This window comes from Arctopsyche grandis, chromosome 3, assembly GCF_051622035.1.
Source record: "Arctopsyche grandis isolate Sample6627 chromosome 3, ASM5162203v2, whole genome shotgun sequence".
Lineage (NCBI taxonomy): Eukaryota > Metazoa > Arthropoda > Insecta > Trichoptera > Hydropsychidae > Arctopsyche > Arctopsyche grandis.
The window spans coordinates 21,226,223-21,244,154 of record NC_135357.1 but is presented as its reverse complement, the minus strand read 5'-3'; the positions used below and the strand labels follow the sequence as shown (position 1 = coordinate 21,244,154).

The 17,932-nt window shown below is 32.2% G+C and overlaps 1 protein-coding gene across 1 annotated transcript in view; it reads left to right on the top strand.

Annotated features, from left to right (window-relative positions):
- The window catches only part of fus (epithelial splicing regulatory protein fusilli), a 36,456-nt gene that overhangs the window by 12,727 nt on the left and 5,797 nt on the right, over positions 1 to 17,932 (top strand). Inside the window, exons 3-14 of the mRNA XM_077428262.1 lie at positions 3,507 to 3,680; positions 3,767 to 3,849; positions 4,490 to 4,629; positions 7,408 to 7,497; positions 7,591 to 7,645; positions 11,812 to 11,922; positions 12,006 to 12,138; positions 12,608 to 12,745; positions 12,829 to 13,044; positions 13,294 to 13,536; positions 13,625 to 13,741; positions 14,880 to 14,967. Coding sequence (XP_077284388.1) covers positions 3,507 to 3,680; positions 3,767 to 3,849; positions 4,490 to 4,629; positions 7,408 to 7,497; positions 7,591 to 7,645; positions 11,812 to 11,922; positions 12,006 to 12,138; positions 12,608 to 12,745; positions 12,829 to 13,044; positions 13,294 to 13,536; positions 13,625 to 13,741; positions 14,880 to 14,967 — 1,588 coding nt within the window. The remainder of the gene's footprint in view (positions 1 to 3,506; positions 3,681 to 3,766; positions 3,850 to 4,489; positions 4,630 to 7,407; positions 7,498 to 7,590; positions 7,646 to 11,811; positions 11,923 to 12,005; positions 12,139 to 12,607; positions 12,746 to 12,828; positions 13,045 to 13,293; positions 13,537 to 13,624; positions 13,742 to 14,879; positions 14,968 to 17,932) is intronic.

Here is a 17,932-nt window from a genome sequence, read left to right as displayed (position 1 = left end):
TTTCATGTGGAAAACGCGTTAGCTCTTATGACATTTTGGCGTGCAGCGTATATTTCTGATAGGCTATGCATGTACATAAGTGCTCGAGTCGGAAAAAAGTGTACTAAATATAAGTTTTCTATAAAACTACACAAATGGTGAATCGACATTTAAATTTTTTTGAAAACCTGGATTAAAGTATGTATTTGATATGCCTATTTGTAGTTTACGGCTGGTGTTAAATCGTTCAAAATTAATATATAATTGCTCGTTTCCGTGTAGGTTTTCATGGCCGTAAAAGATTTCTCCGATTGATCTTTTTTAAATATGTATGCACTACATATGTATGTACATACATAAGTACATGTATATGTACGTAGTTCGCTTAACGTGAACGGCCTGTGGTTGCCTTAGTCGAAATCGAGTTCGTAAAGTGTTACCAAATTTTCCAGTTCGCATTTGAATGCTGTCATTGAACTTTGCGCATCGAGCATCGATTCGAAATTTGCCAAGACATTTATTTTTGTTTGCTTTTTATATACATACATACATACACAAATATCAATGTAAAATATTTTATATTTAAAAAAAATGTATTATCCTCTCAGTTGAATTCATAATTTTGATAAGATTTACTTCCGTTTAACATTAAAACATATTATAAGTCTGTCTCGTCTTCTCATTCGTAATAACTTTTGAGAATAAATGAGTATCAAACCCGTAATATTTATTGAAATTCCTAAGAGATGCTGTGTTTTTGAGATTCTCAAATTAATTGAAAAATCAAGGTATCGATTTCTTTTGTGCTATACACATATGACATTAGTGCGTAGTTGATTTGAAAATGAAAGAAAATTTTTACAATATTTATGGTTAGCCGTAAACGCAATGGCCTTTGAGTTGGATTCATTTGATTTTAATTCTTTGATTTGTTGATGATGTGTTATAAACGATTTTTATAATAGTTCATGAGGTGAAAATTAAAATGAGATCGGAAATATGTCACCTGGGCTTAACTAATTTTCTCAACAATATAGGCATCTCCTATTTGACATTTAAGATGAAATTTTCATTTATAGTGTGCATTTTTGTAATGTTTTCTCTTTATTTTGATTTGTTTTCTGTCGTGTATATTATGTAGGGGAAGCACTGCAGTGGTTGCCCGCGTTAAGGTCGTTGACCACATGGATTCTAAAGATAAAAAAATATGTACCATGTACTTACTGAGTACCATTTGTGCCCTCGATGATGTTCCTGTACATTACTAACGGATAGCAATATATTAATTCACCGTTAAATGGCGTCAATGTATTATTTGAATCCAAGTGGCTAGCCTCTGTGGTGGTTCCCTGTCTAAAATTTTCGTCTAGCATACAAATAAAAAACATTATAACATAACTTAAAAAACTAAAACAACTACATATGCGAAAATAACCCACGAGTTTAGTCATAGGACATTGTGTTCGGGTTTTGAATCAATCCACTCGTTAAAGTCACTCGCGCCTAGTAGGAACATAATACAATGTAGTACAGAAAATATTTATTCATTGTTATGTTTTGTGTGGGCTATAATATAAACTTTTTAATTTATTTATTCAGTGTTTTCATTTTATAAATGTAATATTCATTAAACATCTACATATATATGAACTACGAACGAACAGATATGGCGACAGCAACGCGACGGTGATACCGCTTTTCTGATCTGTACATGAGTTTAATCTGGGCTTTCACACGCAATTATTATAATAATAATTATTTACCTGGTTCATAATTTATGTGAGTTTGAATGTTAAGCAACGCGCTCGTTACGTTTTTCTAAGCGTGCACGGTGTCAATTGTGTTTCTTCAGGTCACATGTAATGTCAAATGACAGACACAAGTGTAAATTTAGCGCCCTGTCTCCAAACGCATGAACACACAAACACATCCATATATGTATGTGTTTACTACTTATTTTTATCGCGTAAGGAAAAATAGGTAATGATGCTGTATGGAAGTGAAAAATCGTTCACTTGAATAATGTTATAACGGCACTCGCACTAATTTCGCTCACTGTGTTAATATCGTTCATTTTTTCCAAATTGGGGATTGTATCAGCTGCGTTAACCGTGATCTATGTATTATATACATACATAGTAATCGTTTTCGAATTTTAGTCTAAACGGAGTTGTGTCATTTTATTTTTCTATGTATTTAATTCGTGTTATTCTTGTTTAATCTTTATAAAATATTTAAAAACAAACGAATAGTGTTAAATAAATAATAAATAATTCAAATTTGCTTATGTTTTGTCGTCTATGATTCCAATTCATTTTATTTAATTCAACAATATTGGAAGTATAGTAAAATGTAATTATATTTGCGAAAAAAATATTTTTTATGTAAATAATATTTATGATGATGAAAATATAAATATCCACTATGGAGTAGTGTGACCATGAGTGACGTTAATAGTGCATAATTACGATGTCCCTGGCCAATTCCGTATACATTTTTGTCTATAAATATTTCATATATTTTCAGCTTTATTATACGAGCAATGGTCAAATAAAATAGACATCTGTGTCTGAACCATTTAAAAATGTATTCAATATGCCTTTCAAAGAAAATTAGTTTTCCGTGTCAAAAATTTTCTACAACTTATAAATATGTACATGTTTTAGGTTAATGTATCCATGGTGATAAAAAATGAAAAAATAATTAATCAAGACATAACTCCTGTTTATTTGTAGATTTTTGGTAATATCGTATCAATTATGAAATAATACGAGTATGTATGTATATATAATATTAGAATTCAAATTAAAAAAAAAAGTTCATTCGATACATTTGAACAGCCAAAACGTTGGTAAGTTACTTCATTTATTTGCTGCAAAGTACGCAAATGACACTTAATGATTCCAAAGGTAATGTTAACGGAGGGAGGTCGATCAGAGGTCCATCGAGCTGTTCAGTTGCTCGCTTCAGAGGTCAAGGAAAACTAGACGATGCGATGGTTCCAAGTGTATTACAGCACTGTCACTCCGTGCTACGGGAAAAATGCGTTTTTACTTGTCAGCTATGAAAATATTCATCTTTTGACTATAATTTATGTCACGGTTTATAAAAAGTACACTGGAAAATTATTTTTTATCCTTTTTTGGGACATTTTTAATTGTAGAAATAACAAATTTTAGTAAACAGCACTGCCAAAACACAACAAAACGCTACTATGAGTTAGTACATGTAACATATGTGTGTATATTTATTAACTGGAGTTGAAAATCCCTATTCAGTATCAGGTGTAATTAATTTTTTTATTTCTTCCTGTTAGAGTTAGATATTTTTCTTGAATAAATTTTCTAGTGTTAATAATTTAATTGGAAATATTGGAATATTTTATTATTAATTGAAGAACGTACTATGTTCATTGTATATATGTACAATATTCTGTGTAAATTACTTTTTAATAACATTCATTTGTGCTATTTATTATCGTAATATGTTTGAGTAAGAAAATTAAACGAATATCAACGATGTTTCAGATTGTAGGAGTGCAGCAGTATGTGGTGAAGCCTCCGGACAGTGAGGATGTGGGGGTTCCTATTGCTGGTGGTGCTCCACCGCCACTACTCTGCCAGGATATCTTAGAAATTTCAGCGCTGACCGACGATCTCATTAGAAGGGTTGGGCAGCCCTTGCCAGTGGTGATTGCGCAGGTATGGCTCATTCACTAGTTCGATTATTATTATTATATAATTTACATGTTGACAAAAGGTATATTGATATTTTACTTATATTTCAGTTTGACACCTATTTGCGTACGATACAAATCGATCCGGACTCGCCCAACTTCCGTATGATAACGGATGGTCAATTGCCCTTCAGGTTAGTTCATGTCTATAATTATAATCTTTGATTTGTATGCTGGCGTTTTTACATTAACTATGATTAAATTTTTATTTCGGTAATTTTTATGTTTTGATTTTTAAATGCTTTTTATTATTATGAAACTATGTTCACAATCCATCTTATATATATTTTAATAGCTACTGATCTACTGATCATTTTCTATTTTACAATTTTATTTTATTTGCTTAGTAATCATAGTATTATATTATTCTAATGTACTAATTATTATATTTAACAGCTGATCATAAAACATACAACGCGACAATAATGTTGAACTGACATAGGTATAAATGACCCTCGTATATTAATTAGTGTTCTTATCAGCAATGGGCTATACTTAGTCAAACTATGGTTATACTGCAATTTATTTGAAATCCCGTTTTCAACCAATTTGTTTTTATTACCATGAATGTTATGGTGATTAAAAAAAATGTTGTCAGACGAACTAACATAGAAGAGGCTTGTAATAAAAATAAAAGCTTTTAAATACTATGAAAATACATATAATTGTTTTTTTTTTGTGTTTTAAATTTGCATACACACGTATATATTTTATATATATATGAATACATTATATTTTGACTCGTCCTTAATTTTGCCTTTTTAAACTTTTCAGACAATGTCTTCACCCGCAGGCTTGCAGTCGATCGATACCTTTACCCAGTTACTTTTGCCGTTTCCATGACTTGCACAAAGAATTCCTGAAAGCATACTCTTGCAACTTGGATATACTCACTTTACACCAAATATTACAATGTATCCTTTTTTGGTTTTATTATTACTTTATTTTTTCTGCGAATGAGTAAAGTATCGACAGACAGAGTATTGTGTATTACGTTTCCTATATTTATTTGCACGTGTCGAATATGTACAATACAATAGATGATGGGGTGATAAAATAATATGTTATATACATATTATATATACACAATATATATATATATATATATATATATATATATATATATATATATATATATATATATATATATATATATATATATATATATATATATATAAATATAAGTTATCTATACAAAAAGTTTAACCTACATACATAGGTCAAGTCAAATGTTGTCAACGTCAGATTTTTTTGCGAATGCTTGTTGTCACAATGGGGTGTCATTATCGTCGAGCATCAAAGTCGTGACAACTACAGGTCGCAACTTCCGGTCCTGTTTCGCTTTTCTTCTTTACCTAGTCGACACTGGATTTCATGAAACTTTATGACGGATTTGAATTTTCAATAGTCATGTTTAATGTATGAGCGCGATACTTCGCCACAAAAGGCGTAGAGTTTTTAGGGCATAGGGTCTTAGAATGTGATTAAATATATGTACATACATTTGTATGCATGTGTTTTGAAAATGTGTGAGATTCGATAGAAATATTGTATTGTCATAATTTTTCTTTCTTATTTTCATAATTCTTTTCATTACACCGATATTGTCAAGTATATTATCATACATTCGTATATGTACATACATATGAATGAGGTGGCGACATATATAAATTTTAACTATATAATATTAAAAATATTATAGATATACTAATTTGTAATGCTAACTTCTATTTCCGGTTGTTGAATTTTTACTAAAATTTTATAAATATTGAGATCGTATATGAACAATTTTCAGTAAAATTTGTGTAGTAATTGCGTTATATTAACATTTTTGTGATAAAAGTTGCAGTTTACTATTATTTTTACTTTATCTACGTACATATGTACGTAGTAACAATAGATGAAGTTTTGTGATCATGCGAAAATTCGAACTCGAGATTTTGACTGAATCGAACTCAGAATCGATCACTGATCACGTTTTCGTGTGTGTGTGTGTGTGTGTGTGTGTGTGTGTGTGTGTGTGTGTGTGTGTGTGTGTGTGTGTGTGTGTGTGCGTGCGTGCGTTCGTGCGTGCGTGCGTGCGTGCGTGTGTGCGTGTGTGTGTGTGTGTATTTTGTGTGTGAAACTTAGTATCGGGTAAATTTTTGTTGACCGGAAATGGTACCTCTCCTTATAGGTGTCCTCTTTTACATTTTCATACCTCTTCTTAGTATCAGTGACTGAAATTTTTATCGACACGATGTAATTTTTTTTCAAATTTTTAAATTGACTGGAAATGGTACTTTCACTGGATATGATGTCCCCTTTTTTTAAATTCAATTAACTCCCAAACCGCTCACTGAATCGGACTGAAGATATTTTAAGTGTAATAAAAATTATAATATTTATAACCTAATATTTTTAACCGGAAGTAGTACTTTTACTCTAGATAATCGAGGTTTTTCATGTTTTCCTCAGAAACCTTTTGGTTTATTGAACTGAAATTTTATATCTAGAAGTTTAAGCTTAAATCAAGTTAAGTATAAAATTTAGTAAGCATACGTCAACCGGAAATGGCAGTTTACTCTTGTTCGATTTTTCTTCCACTATTTTTTCGACCCCTTAAACATCTGTGTTTTTCACGAAAAAAATCAGGTATAATTAAATTAAATTATAAATAATTAAATAAATTGTATCAATGTGATGCAAATAAAATCACTAAATTTAATAAACCTGAAGTGGGATTTTTCCCCCAAGAAAGGTCAAAAATGTTGTGGCCACTATTCTGTCCACACCCCTTAACGTATCAAGCTGAAAATTTTTATTTGTATTCTTTATGTACTAATTTAGAGCTGATAAGGTTTTGGTCAGAATTTGGAAACCGGAAGTAGTATTTTATTTTAAAACAATATTTCATTATTTTATTTTGACATTTTAAATTATTTTTATTTTCTTGATATTTAATGTGTTATTTTATTTTCTTGATATTTAATGTGATATTTAATGTGTATAAAATATTATACTGATAGTGATTTTAAGTAATAAAAAAAAATTGAACGAAATCCAACAACCGGAAGTAGAACTTTTCTCTTGTGCAAGTTTTCATACATTTGCGCTCAATTTATTTGTTCTCTGCGTTAACACTCAAATTGTCTCACAACCAATGTGTGTGGCATTAAGCGATTTTTTAAAATATTATATTCTATTATCTAATTATATTCCACAGATAAAGTCATGGGTTGGTCCCATCCGAATTTTTATTTATATGGCTATGAATTAGGTTATAACAACTAAAAGATCGAAACAGTAATACAAGAAAATACGACCACTTACAAACTTCACAAAATTTATTTATTTTTGTTTAATCTCTAATACATTGGAATTCTTTGCGTTCGACTAACTGAACCGGAAAAGACACCATGTTTGTTATTATTATCAGATACATAATTAGATAAAAATGGCTCAATTATAATTTATACAAAAATAAATACCTTTAAATCCAGAAATTTTGGGGTTTAAAATATTAACAAATTCTATATAACGTCGTATCCAATCAAAATCATTAAAATGGGCGAGATATATAAATATGTACATACATACATACATATGTGTATAATTGTGAATTTAAAATATTTTATATTTCTTTGATACTTCAAATATTTGATATATATTTCACTTAAAATGAGTATTTTCCTTGACTATTGTAAAATTAGATTTAGCAATACCTGGCTATGAAGGAATTGATTTTTATATGAAAGAATCCAAAGATATGGCAAATATCGTTAAAAGAATGATATCAGATGGTGAGTGGTCCCTTTTATTTTATAATATAGAATGCATTTTTTTTTATCATATGCCTTATTGAATTGATTTATTTTCATTTGTATTATTTTAAGGGCATCAATTTGAAAATTTAGAAACAATCGACCTAGTACTGGAACCAGGAATATGGTGAGCATATTTATTTCACTAATTAGTACATACATATATATTAAAGATTATTGAAAAAGGCCAATAATGAAATTTCAAATTGAAATTAAAATCAACATTTTTCATCAACATCAAAATTTTTGTTTTAATTACATTTTTAGGTTTTTTGTTTGATTTTTGTTTGTCTATTTTGGAATGTATTCTATTCAAAGTTGAATGAAATGAAAAAAAAACCGACATTTTTGATCAATATTTAAATAAAAATGTAAAAAAATATAGTTATATAATATTATCATTAAAAAAAATTATATCTCACTATGTGAATTGTGAAATGTAATATTTGTATTTTATTTGTTTGGATAATAATGTACAGAGGTCACTAATATGATATCATACGTGGTACATTAGGGCTTAATTATTTACTGAGTTATATAAGTATGCATATGTATTAACTACATCTAAAAATGTTTTATGTATAAACAATTTACATGTTATATACATATTTTTTGTAGTCACTAATACTTGCAAGAATTATTTTAAAAATGTAGAGTAAAATAAAAAGTCACAGAAAACGAATGACAAATTTGAAAGTTTTGATTCGTTACAAAATCGATAACAAAAACGTTGAATTATTGTGCAATGGTCGACCTCGTGCAACGTTGCAACGGAAAATTTGCAAATCGACTCGACTGCAGCCAGAGATCGTTAACTGTTACTAATGTATCATCCATAACGTCGAAACGATATGCATTCTTATGAAATGGTATATGTTTTAATGCATTCAAAATCAATTCATAATTTAACATATTGATTAATTTTATCTTATTTTTCGCTGGGAATAATCATTTCCGACACAATTTATAAATAAAGTAAAATTAGCTGTAGATTTGCAATTATCACTACGTATCAATTGCGCATATACCAAACCTGTTTATGTATTATATTTTCTTGGGTCAAATTATTTTCGATGTTTTTGACACGACACAAAATTGCTGACAAAATATTGAAATTAAATTTCTTTACAAACTGTTGCGATACTGCAACGTTGCACGAAACTAAAATGGGACGATGGGGGAAGGTACCCATCATCCCACCTCCCCATTCTCCTCATAAGCCTAACCTGTTTCTTATGTGGTGTATGTTGAAAATTTATGAAAGGGCTTGTACTGAAAGAGATCTCTTTTCTCGTGCTTGTCGTTTTTCAAGACGTAATCAAAAAGCTTCATAAATATGATTTTCTGTCTGTAAATTATCATAAATATCACATCATTGTAATTATGATGTTTAGCTTGTTTATTTTCAACTGCTCAACGAGTAGGTAAACCTCGCTTGCTTACATTAAATCGTTATCGGTCGTACACATAGGCTATTTGCCTATGTAAGTGATTGTCAACATTTCAATGTTCTTAAAAAACAGTCAGTGGCGTCGATAGGGGTAATGTCTCCTGGTGCGTAGTGGTGTCGCCTAAAAAATATTTTTTATTAATTATTAAGAGAGAGAAGCGCCAAAAGAGTATCTACGTTCACACGTTGTTTCTGGATTGCGTCTCCGTCTAACTGAATCAGTTAACCTTACCTTTAGGTATTGACCCTAATTTCTCAGAAATTCGAATAAAAGCACCCGATGGATTTCACGGTAGGTGTATAAATACAGAATCCTGTATACATATGTACAGAGATTGCAATGAGGCGTGTATAATCGGTCCAAATTGGTAAAATTATTATTTTTATATACATATATCTATGTATATATATTTTTTAATTATAATTTTTATCATAATTTTAAAAAGTTAAAATTAATCAGTGCAGTCTTCAAAAGTATTAAAACGTTGAAGAGATTCAAGTAAGAAAAATTAAAATTTTTGGTAAAAAAATGTTTCTCGGTCATTATACTTGAATCAAAGTAATTACAGTACGACGACTATATCGTAATATACATATGTACAACAAATAAAACATCAAATTGCCGATTTGAAAACTTTCTAAATATATGTACATACATATATGTATGTACGTATTTCGTAAAAGGTTGGTAGCGTCTATAGCACATTTATGTATGTAAGCATTAGTGTTGTCGCATATCGTCTTTGCCACTGTTCGTTGATTAATCGTCGTCGAACGTTGTCTTTCTATACAAATAAACTCGTTTTTTACCATTTTTTTGTAACGATAAATTTTTGTCGGTATTATATTTTCCACCTTAAATTAAAAAAATAGCGTTATCGGTTTTTCTACTCGATTCTACCATTGAACATTTCGCCTTTATCCACCATAAACGGTACGTATGCAACTGATGGCTGTTTTGACTCACTGAAATAAGGTGTACACGATTAATTATTCATTTGTTCGATGCGTCTCTATCATAGTCATTAATTGGAACAGAGTGTTTCTCGTCTTATCTATGTATGTTTGAGTAAATATTATTTCTAAAATTATATGTAGCAACGCCTGAAGCATGCTGTTTTATTGTAAAGGTGACTTGAAATTATTTATATGCATTGGCCGCTCGTAGATATGATGTATGAAAGTTCAATTTACATTAACCAAGCTGAAATGAGCATGCAATGATGAGTTATGTGATTCGTGGCATCTTTTCGATCATATTATTTGTAAATTTGTAAATTGCGAATAAATACATTCATATATGTATTTATTTACTGCAAAACTTGCCATTGGCGATTTTGACAAATAGTTATAAATAAATTTTTAGCTTTGGAAGTGGTTTTTAAATGAATAAAGGTATTGTCTGGAATCGATGTTAAAAAAAAATCATCGTAGTTCTCTTAGAATTACGACGATTTTTGCTGTGCATTCAACATGCATTGGACACGTGTATGCATCGACTTTCGTAAACAAATGTGAGCAAATTACATGCACCGGGTGTAATTTGAAGCGATATAAGTATGTATTCGTCGGAAAATATCGTATACTTGGCATTTGTGTTTCATAGTCGTACGTGCATTTTTTCAGACATCATATCTAGATGTTAAAATTAAATGTTATAAACACTCAAATTTGTATGCACAATATGCTTAATTTATTATGCATTATAATAATTATTGTTATGTTTTATTTGCACATATGCATATTAATAATTAGAGTAGGTATGTGTAATAGATGATTAAATTCTAGAGAAAGCGAATATAGCGCATTTCAACGTCTTTGTCAATTTAATTAACCAATGCTTATTTTCTTATTCAAAGTCACTAATTCTTATTTTCATTATCTAACGTCGTGTGCATAAAAAGTAGTTATCGTTATGAACTGATTTGTCGCTTATCGCTAACTTTTGACCCGATCCTTCCCCCTCTCTCATTAAGATAGATTTGCTCTATCACCATTCTACTGTTTTCCTTCGTGTGGATTACTCGTGAGAATGTGTCATATTTGACCCCGAATATAAATTTTATATCTTTTATATGTCGACTTCTTTTCAAAATTCAATGACATGTGTTTTTACGCGAGTGGTTATGTGATATACTCTAAAAATACGCAATAAATAGTGCACACGATTTTACTCATGACTGACAGGTCTCCGATTCAACTCCTAGACATAAATTTAATTTAGTTTCAATAGTTTCCAATAGCTACTGGCTATATTTATGTAGCTGTTAAAAAAATCCAAATCAACCTTTTCCTACATATATGCGTTTGACGATTTTATTTTAATTGTTGTATGTATGTACATGTATGCCAATGTTTTACCACAATACAGATTGTACAATTTTATATTGTAAAAATAATTAATATAGGAATATTCATATGCGAGCCGATAAAACACTGTGTTCAATAAAATGACTACACTTCGATACGTTCAATATCCGTGGTTGTATCAAAACGTATAGGTACACGAATCGCATTTGTTTTATCAACAGCTTCTATTGTGCCGTGCTATGGGTGTACTTATTATATACATATGTACATATGTATATGTGTACATATGTATATGCATTTGTACAAACAAGATAAAATGAGCATATTTGACAGTATAAGGGTCACGATGCTTCGATTTTATCGTAGTTAATGCGATAGAATAGTCTGCATGTGTTTCGATTTCGTTATTTAAATTTTAAATTAAACAAGTGAAGCCAATAAAAAGCTTGTAAAAAAACTATTGTACTTAGATTTAAGTTCCAGTTGATTATTTTATTTCAGCTAAAATTGAAAATTATGTTGTTCTATTACAGTTCGAAAGATGATGACATCGATGGTAACTGCATAGTGCGAGCTCGAGGACTACCGTGGCAGTCTTCTGACCAAGATATCGCTAGATTCTTTCGAGGGTTGAATGTTGCAAAGTGAGTACTTTTGAGTGGTTTACATGATCGCAATATATTCCAATAAGGAAAAGCAATGAAATACTTTTGAATAATATTTTTAGGGGTGGCGTAGCCCTTTGTCTGTCACCGCAGGGTCGTCGAAACGGAGAGGCCCTCGTTAGGTTCATATCACAAGAGCATAGAGATATGGCGCTCAAACGGCATAAACACCACATTGGCAGTCGATATATCGAGGTAATATTAACTAATTGTTTCATTACATACATATTATTATGGGTTTGGTGCAAACGATCGAAAAGCGCCAGACAGATTGAACCACAGATTAATTGGATGGCTGCTTTAAACGCAATTCTCGACTTCACGAATGAAAAATTGCACGTCAGATGACGAGTAACCTTTCGATGTGCACAGATGCAATTATTAAAATTGAGTTGGATCTTTCTGGCGAGATTTTAATAATTTAATAAGGAAAAATTCGGAACTAAAGTATCAGAAGCACAGAACGTATACAGGGTAGGTATGTATGTCGGGACTTCGGGTAGATTTCGCTTAGTGTAAGTGCGAGCAGTGCGCACGCATAAGGTACACGTGTCGTTAATCTGTGGTTCAGTCTGTCTGGCGCTTTTCGATCGTTTGCACCGCATCGATTATTATAACCGTGTTTTTATTTTATTGTTAAATATGTTTTGCTCTAATTTCACAGGTCTATAGAGCGACCGGAGAGGACTTTTTGGGTGTTGCTGGAGGTGCCACCAATGAAGCAGCAGCATTCTTATCGAGGGGTGCTCAAGTGATAGTTCGTATGCGAGGACTTCCATACGATTGCACGCCTGCTCAAGTGGTAAATCACCATTTTGTTTTTTTTTTTTAATGTTTAAAAATACTTTGAGCTAAACTGAATATTTGGGTTTGGTTTGTACATAGTTGGACTTCTTTTCGGCCGGTGTAAATCCTTGCACGGTGTTGGACGGAGCTGATGGAGTTCTATTTGTTAGGCGGGCTGATGGCAGAGCAACTGGTGACGCTTTCGTTCTTTTTGCCAAAGAAGACGATGCTCCCAAAGCTCTTGCCAAGCATAAAGAACTCATAGGCAGTAGATATATAGAACTGTTTAGATCTACTACCGCTGAAGTACAACAGGTACAAATATTATTACATATGATCATCTTAAAATATTTTTATGTATGTAGATTTCGAATTGTTTTCATTTTATAAACACAATCAAATTATTTGTTCAGCTCTCTATTGGATGATGCGGTAAGTATCATTGAGTGTGTTAGATTTTTGTATCGATGTAAAACTACATATATCCGCCTGTGTACATATGCATATGTTAGATTAATCAGTTTAGTTCAGTGTTGTTATTTTTTTACTTTTTTTTTTGACAAGGTGCTAAATCGTTCGTTGGATCCCAAGACTTACGAATCGACGACTACTGCTGGTCCAATCCTAGGCCCCTTGCCTCCTGTGGCTCTTCTACCTCAGCACGTCATCACGTCCGGTACACTGAAAGACTGCATTCGTTTGCGTGGATTGCCTTATGAGGCCCAAGTCGAACACATCCTGAATTTCCTGGACGATTTCGCCACAAACATCGCATTCCAAGGAGTTCACATGGTTTACAATGCACAGGTTTGAACATACCAATTCCAATCGTGTTGAGTGTCATGACTTAATTGTCGCAAATTATAAATTGTTTTTTTTTTTTTTTTTTGTTTAGGGTCAACCCAGTGGTGAAGCGTTCATTCAGATGGACAGCGAGATGAGTGCCTACTTGTCGGCGCAACAAAAGCACCACCGGTATATGACGTTCGGTAAAAAGCAGCGATATATTGAGGTGAGGATATGGTTTTTTGTTCATAGATATTGGTGTAGTAAGTTTTTTTTATGTTGCAATAGCACTTACCATTTGAAAGAGCAAAAACCAGAGATTTTTTTAAAAGTATTTGTACATCTTAGTGTTTTTTTTTTTTTTTTTGTAAAATTTCTTGAAAACTCGCAAGTTGCCATGAGAGAAACACTTTTCTTCAATTTAATGTGACTATCAAAGTTTCCGACATTTCTAGATACGTGTTAACGTATATCACGGGATAAATACACACTAGAGTAACAGAAAACAACAAAAAGACAAAGATAGCACCATTAATTGTTGTGATACTAGGCGGGGATAATTACGAGGTTTCAGGATTTTTTAAAAAAGGTAAAAATCTGGATTATCTTGAAACCGTAAGTCTCTGTACTAAAGTACATATACATATGTGGCTACATCCTAAAAAATTGCATCGATATGAAGTGCACTCTGTATAATATATTTGATTGGAGGGATAGGTGTAAATTATATAAAAATTGGTTGCTTGTCATTTATTCTTGAATACTTAAGGTAGGCATTCACGTATGAATTTATGTTTAAAAAAACGGCAGAGAAGTCTCTAGAAGTTTGTCAGTCGTAATGGTTTCTCAGATACTGATAGCTTGTTTGCCAACAAACAAGACTTTTATTCACATTACAATTGGTCGGTCGATTCTACCTATAGTTATGTTCGTCGTTTTTCTTTCAGACTCAAAATATTATTAAATAATAGGTAGTTTATGTATAATACATACGTAACGACTTAAGGACGGAGGATGATTAAGGCAATGTGGTTTGATGGAATGTGTACTGTTATTTGTCGTGGCCCTAATCACCCTCCGTCCTTTGGTAACGACACAGTTTCTGTCAATATTTTTTCGGTAAAAGATTCTCAGAAACGAAGCCAAGAGATTTAAATGTCTCTCGTATGGTTTGTTTGTAGCTACGAAAAATTTCGTAGCCGGGATTCTACGTGAATGCCCACCTTAACTATTACTAACTGTTGCTCTATCGCGATGGCTTCTACGATACGATACGAGATTCGGAAATTCGGTTAAAAACTAGTCACTAAATAGAGCACGGTGTTTGCGGAGATTGAACCATGTATTTTTGTTGTTTTCGATAGGTGTTCCAGTGTTCTGGCGAAGATATGAATCTTGTGTTGACAGGTGGGATGGCATCACCATCGGCCGGTGGGAAGGCGTTGTCGCCTGGTAGGTCGAGTAGTCCCCCTAGGATTCCACCACCCGCCCCACCCACCCTGGTCCCCGTATCAGTTCCAGCGCCAGCTCCAATGGCCCCAGTGCCAACTCTGACTGCCGCGCAGCAAGCTCAGATGATTGCGCAGCACAACCTGCTGGTACGGCAGGGGGCTGAACGGGACCTCCTCCTCCAGTGTATGCCCCCTGCTTTTCAACCCATTCAATATCTCCCTCCGCCAACACACCTGTCCTCTTTGGCCGCTTCACAGGCTTTCAACTTGGCACCACACCTTGGCCATATGAAGCCGTACATGTCACCTTCGTTTCTCACGCACAATCCTTATTTGTTGCTGTCGCCAAGATTGCTAGCACCGCGACCCCCGTTGACTCCGTACTCTCTGCCTCCTCCGAGCGCGCCAGCTTACTTGTCCCAGCTGATGTCTTCGCAGCATCAGGCCGTCAAACGCTCTTACGATCACGCTTTTTCGTCGGCGGCTGATGCTGCAGCGGTGGCTGCAAAAAGGCCATTCGCCGGCTACGGTCCCACCATTCCGACCTCATCTGCAATGTCAAGTTTGGCTCATTTGCCTCCGGCTTACACTCAATTCTATCCCAGTATCTAACTGGTACAGTAACCCATCATACATTTCAATAGCGTCGGGATTTAATTTACTGTACCGATTGGACAGTAACGGGGCGCTCACATTTGCAAAAATGAACAAGATATATCTATGTACGTGCACTTAAACGTATACCAAAAGCGTCAAAGTATAAATTATAATATGTATGTACCTAGTAGTTTAAGTATTCGCGTTCTTGAGTTGACGATGTGCCTTAAAAAAGTGCAACCGATTAATATTAATATTCAGAAATAGTTAAACTGTGTAAATGCACAATTTTTTGTAGTACAAAAAAGGATTCAAGTATAAAACTTTTTTAAATTTCCAACGCACTGATGGCCATTTTTTGGAACTACTTTGATGTTGATGATTTTACTTAATTTTAGATACGATTTCTGTTAATTAAATGTGTGGTTGCTAGAGACAATCAATATCGCTGAAAGTCTCACCCTATTCTGGTTGTGTTCAGTTTATTTACTTTACTTTTGGTTGTGAATGTTTTTTTCACATTTTATACATTTTTGAAATTTGTTGAATTTATGAGAATATATTTTGTGATAGCGAAGGATAATCTTCCGTTGATACATACGCTGTTTATACGTAGCAATACACATAAACGAATACATTCCTTTAAAACGAGTTCACACGCATGCTTTATGTAGGTACAAGCGATGCTCAATTAATTAATTAACTCAATCACAATACATAAAGACAGATTTCGTTTGTTACAATGAAAAAATGTCGCATGTGGACACGGTTTCTAATATAGCGTATGCCTTTAATTTAGAAATTACTCATAGGTACTTTAATATTTGACTTTTATGTATATTTGAGCGTTTTTTTTTTATTAAGTTTTACATCTTAAATTTACAAATCGAAAAACCAAATAAGTTTATTGTTTTTCTTTATTTTCATACTTTGTTGCTTGATGGTTTTTTTTATATTATTATCATAATGTTGTTAGATTATTTATGATTTATTAATTCGTAATAAATATTATTGATATTATATTTGTGTGCGTGTGTGTGTGAGTATGCGCGTGTTTGTGTGTATGTGTGTACAATTGCATGATTTGTACATGTTTTTCGAAATAATGGCAATCTTGGTGACACAAATGACGTTTTTAAAATTTTTTCATGTTTGGTAAACGGTTGGATTGGCATCCTGTGTTCATTTCCCAATTTCTCCATTTCCAAGTTTTCTGGCGGTAGGGCAGCATATTGTCACCTTTGACCAGATTCTATAACGTGCATATATACATACATATATGTATTAGTTAAAAACGCTTTAATGAATTCATTTTGTGTGTTATAAATATGTAGTTACAGCACAAGCAATATGCTCCCCTAACCAATATTTATGCATAATTTTCCTTTATGTATTATTACATAGTTGATAGTTTTTTGATCTGCATTCCTAATTTAATTCATTTAATAATAGTTCCAAATGTAAATTTCAATTATTATTAAATAGAAAAATCATGTGCTATCCTTACATGTATATAATTTTTTAATAAAATATATATATATATATGTATAAATTGATCCATGATTTTTTTAACTTTAAAGATGAGCCATTTTGAGGTGAATCAGGCGAGGAAATTTTAAATATTGAATACATTCCTTATATTTTAAACAATACGTGGGGATTTTCTTGGTAAAATGTTGAAAGCTTGCCTTGTAATCGTCTTGTTTTTATTTTATTTTTTTCTTAATTACGACAATATGACACAATTTATGCCTGAATTCGCGTGATCAAATGAAAGTTACATTATTTAAAGCTTAAAGAAGACATTGATAGTTTTGTTTTTTGCCCTCCGTTCATTTGGTAATTTGACTGTAGGACGATATTAATTATTAATAGTCGTTTTTTGACAATTCAAGATACCAAAACTTTCAAAGGTCCAATATCCAAATTGTTTTTGTCTACATATGTATATGGTTTGACGTATTACACGAGTGCAGCATGTATTTTATGTGGTGGAAATGTACACATTATCTTTTCACTAAATTACGCCAGTTTCTTAACCTGACTGGAAACCTTTTTCTACTGCTATGATTTATTTCCTGGCAATGATTTCGATTGAAAAAAATTTAGTACCAAAAGTTGAGAGGCGCTACGCCAATATTTTTTTCAAATTCATTGTAAAATTTTATATTAAAGTGTTTTATTAACCCTTATGAATGTCATAAAAACGATATGTATAGCACAGCAATCATGAACTGATTACCATAATTCATATTTTCACGCACTAACAATGTATCTATGCTTGTAGTTTTGTGTACCAAAGTACAAATACATTTCAAGGTAGGGTGCAAATACATTTCTCATTGAAATCTTAATGTGTAGCCTTAATT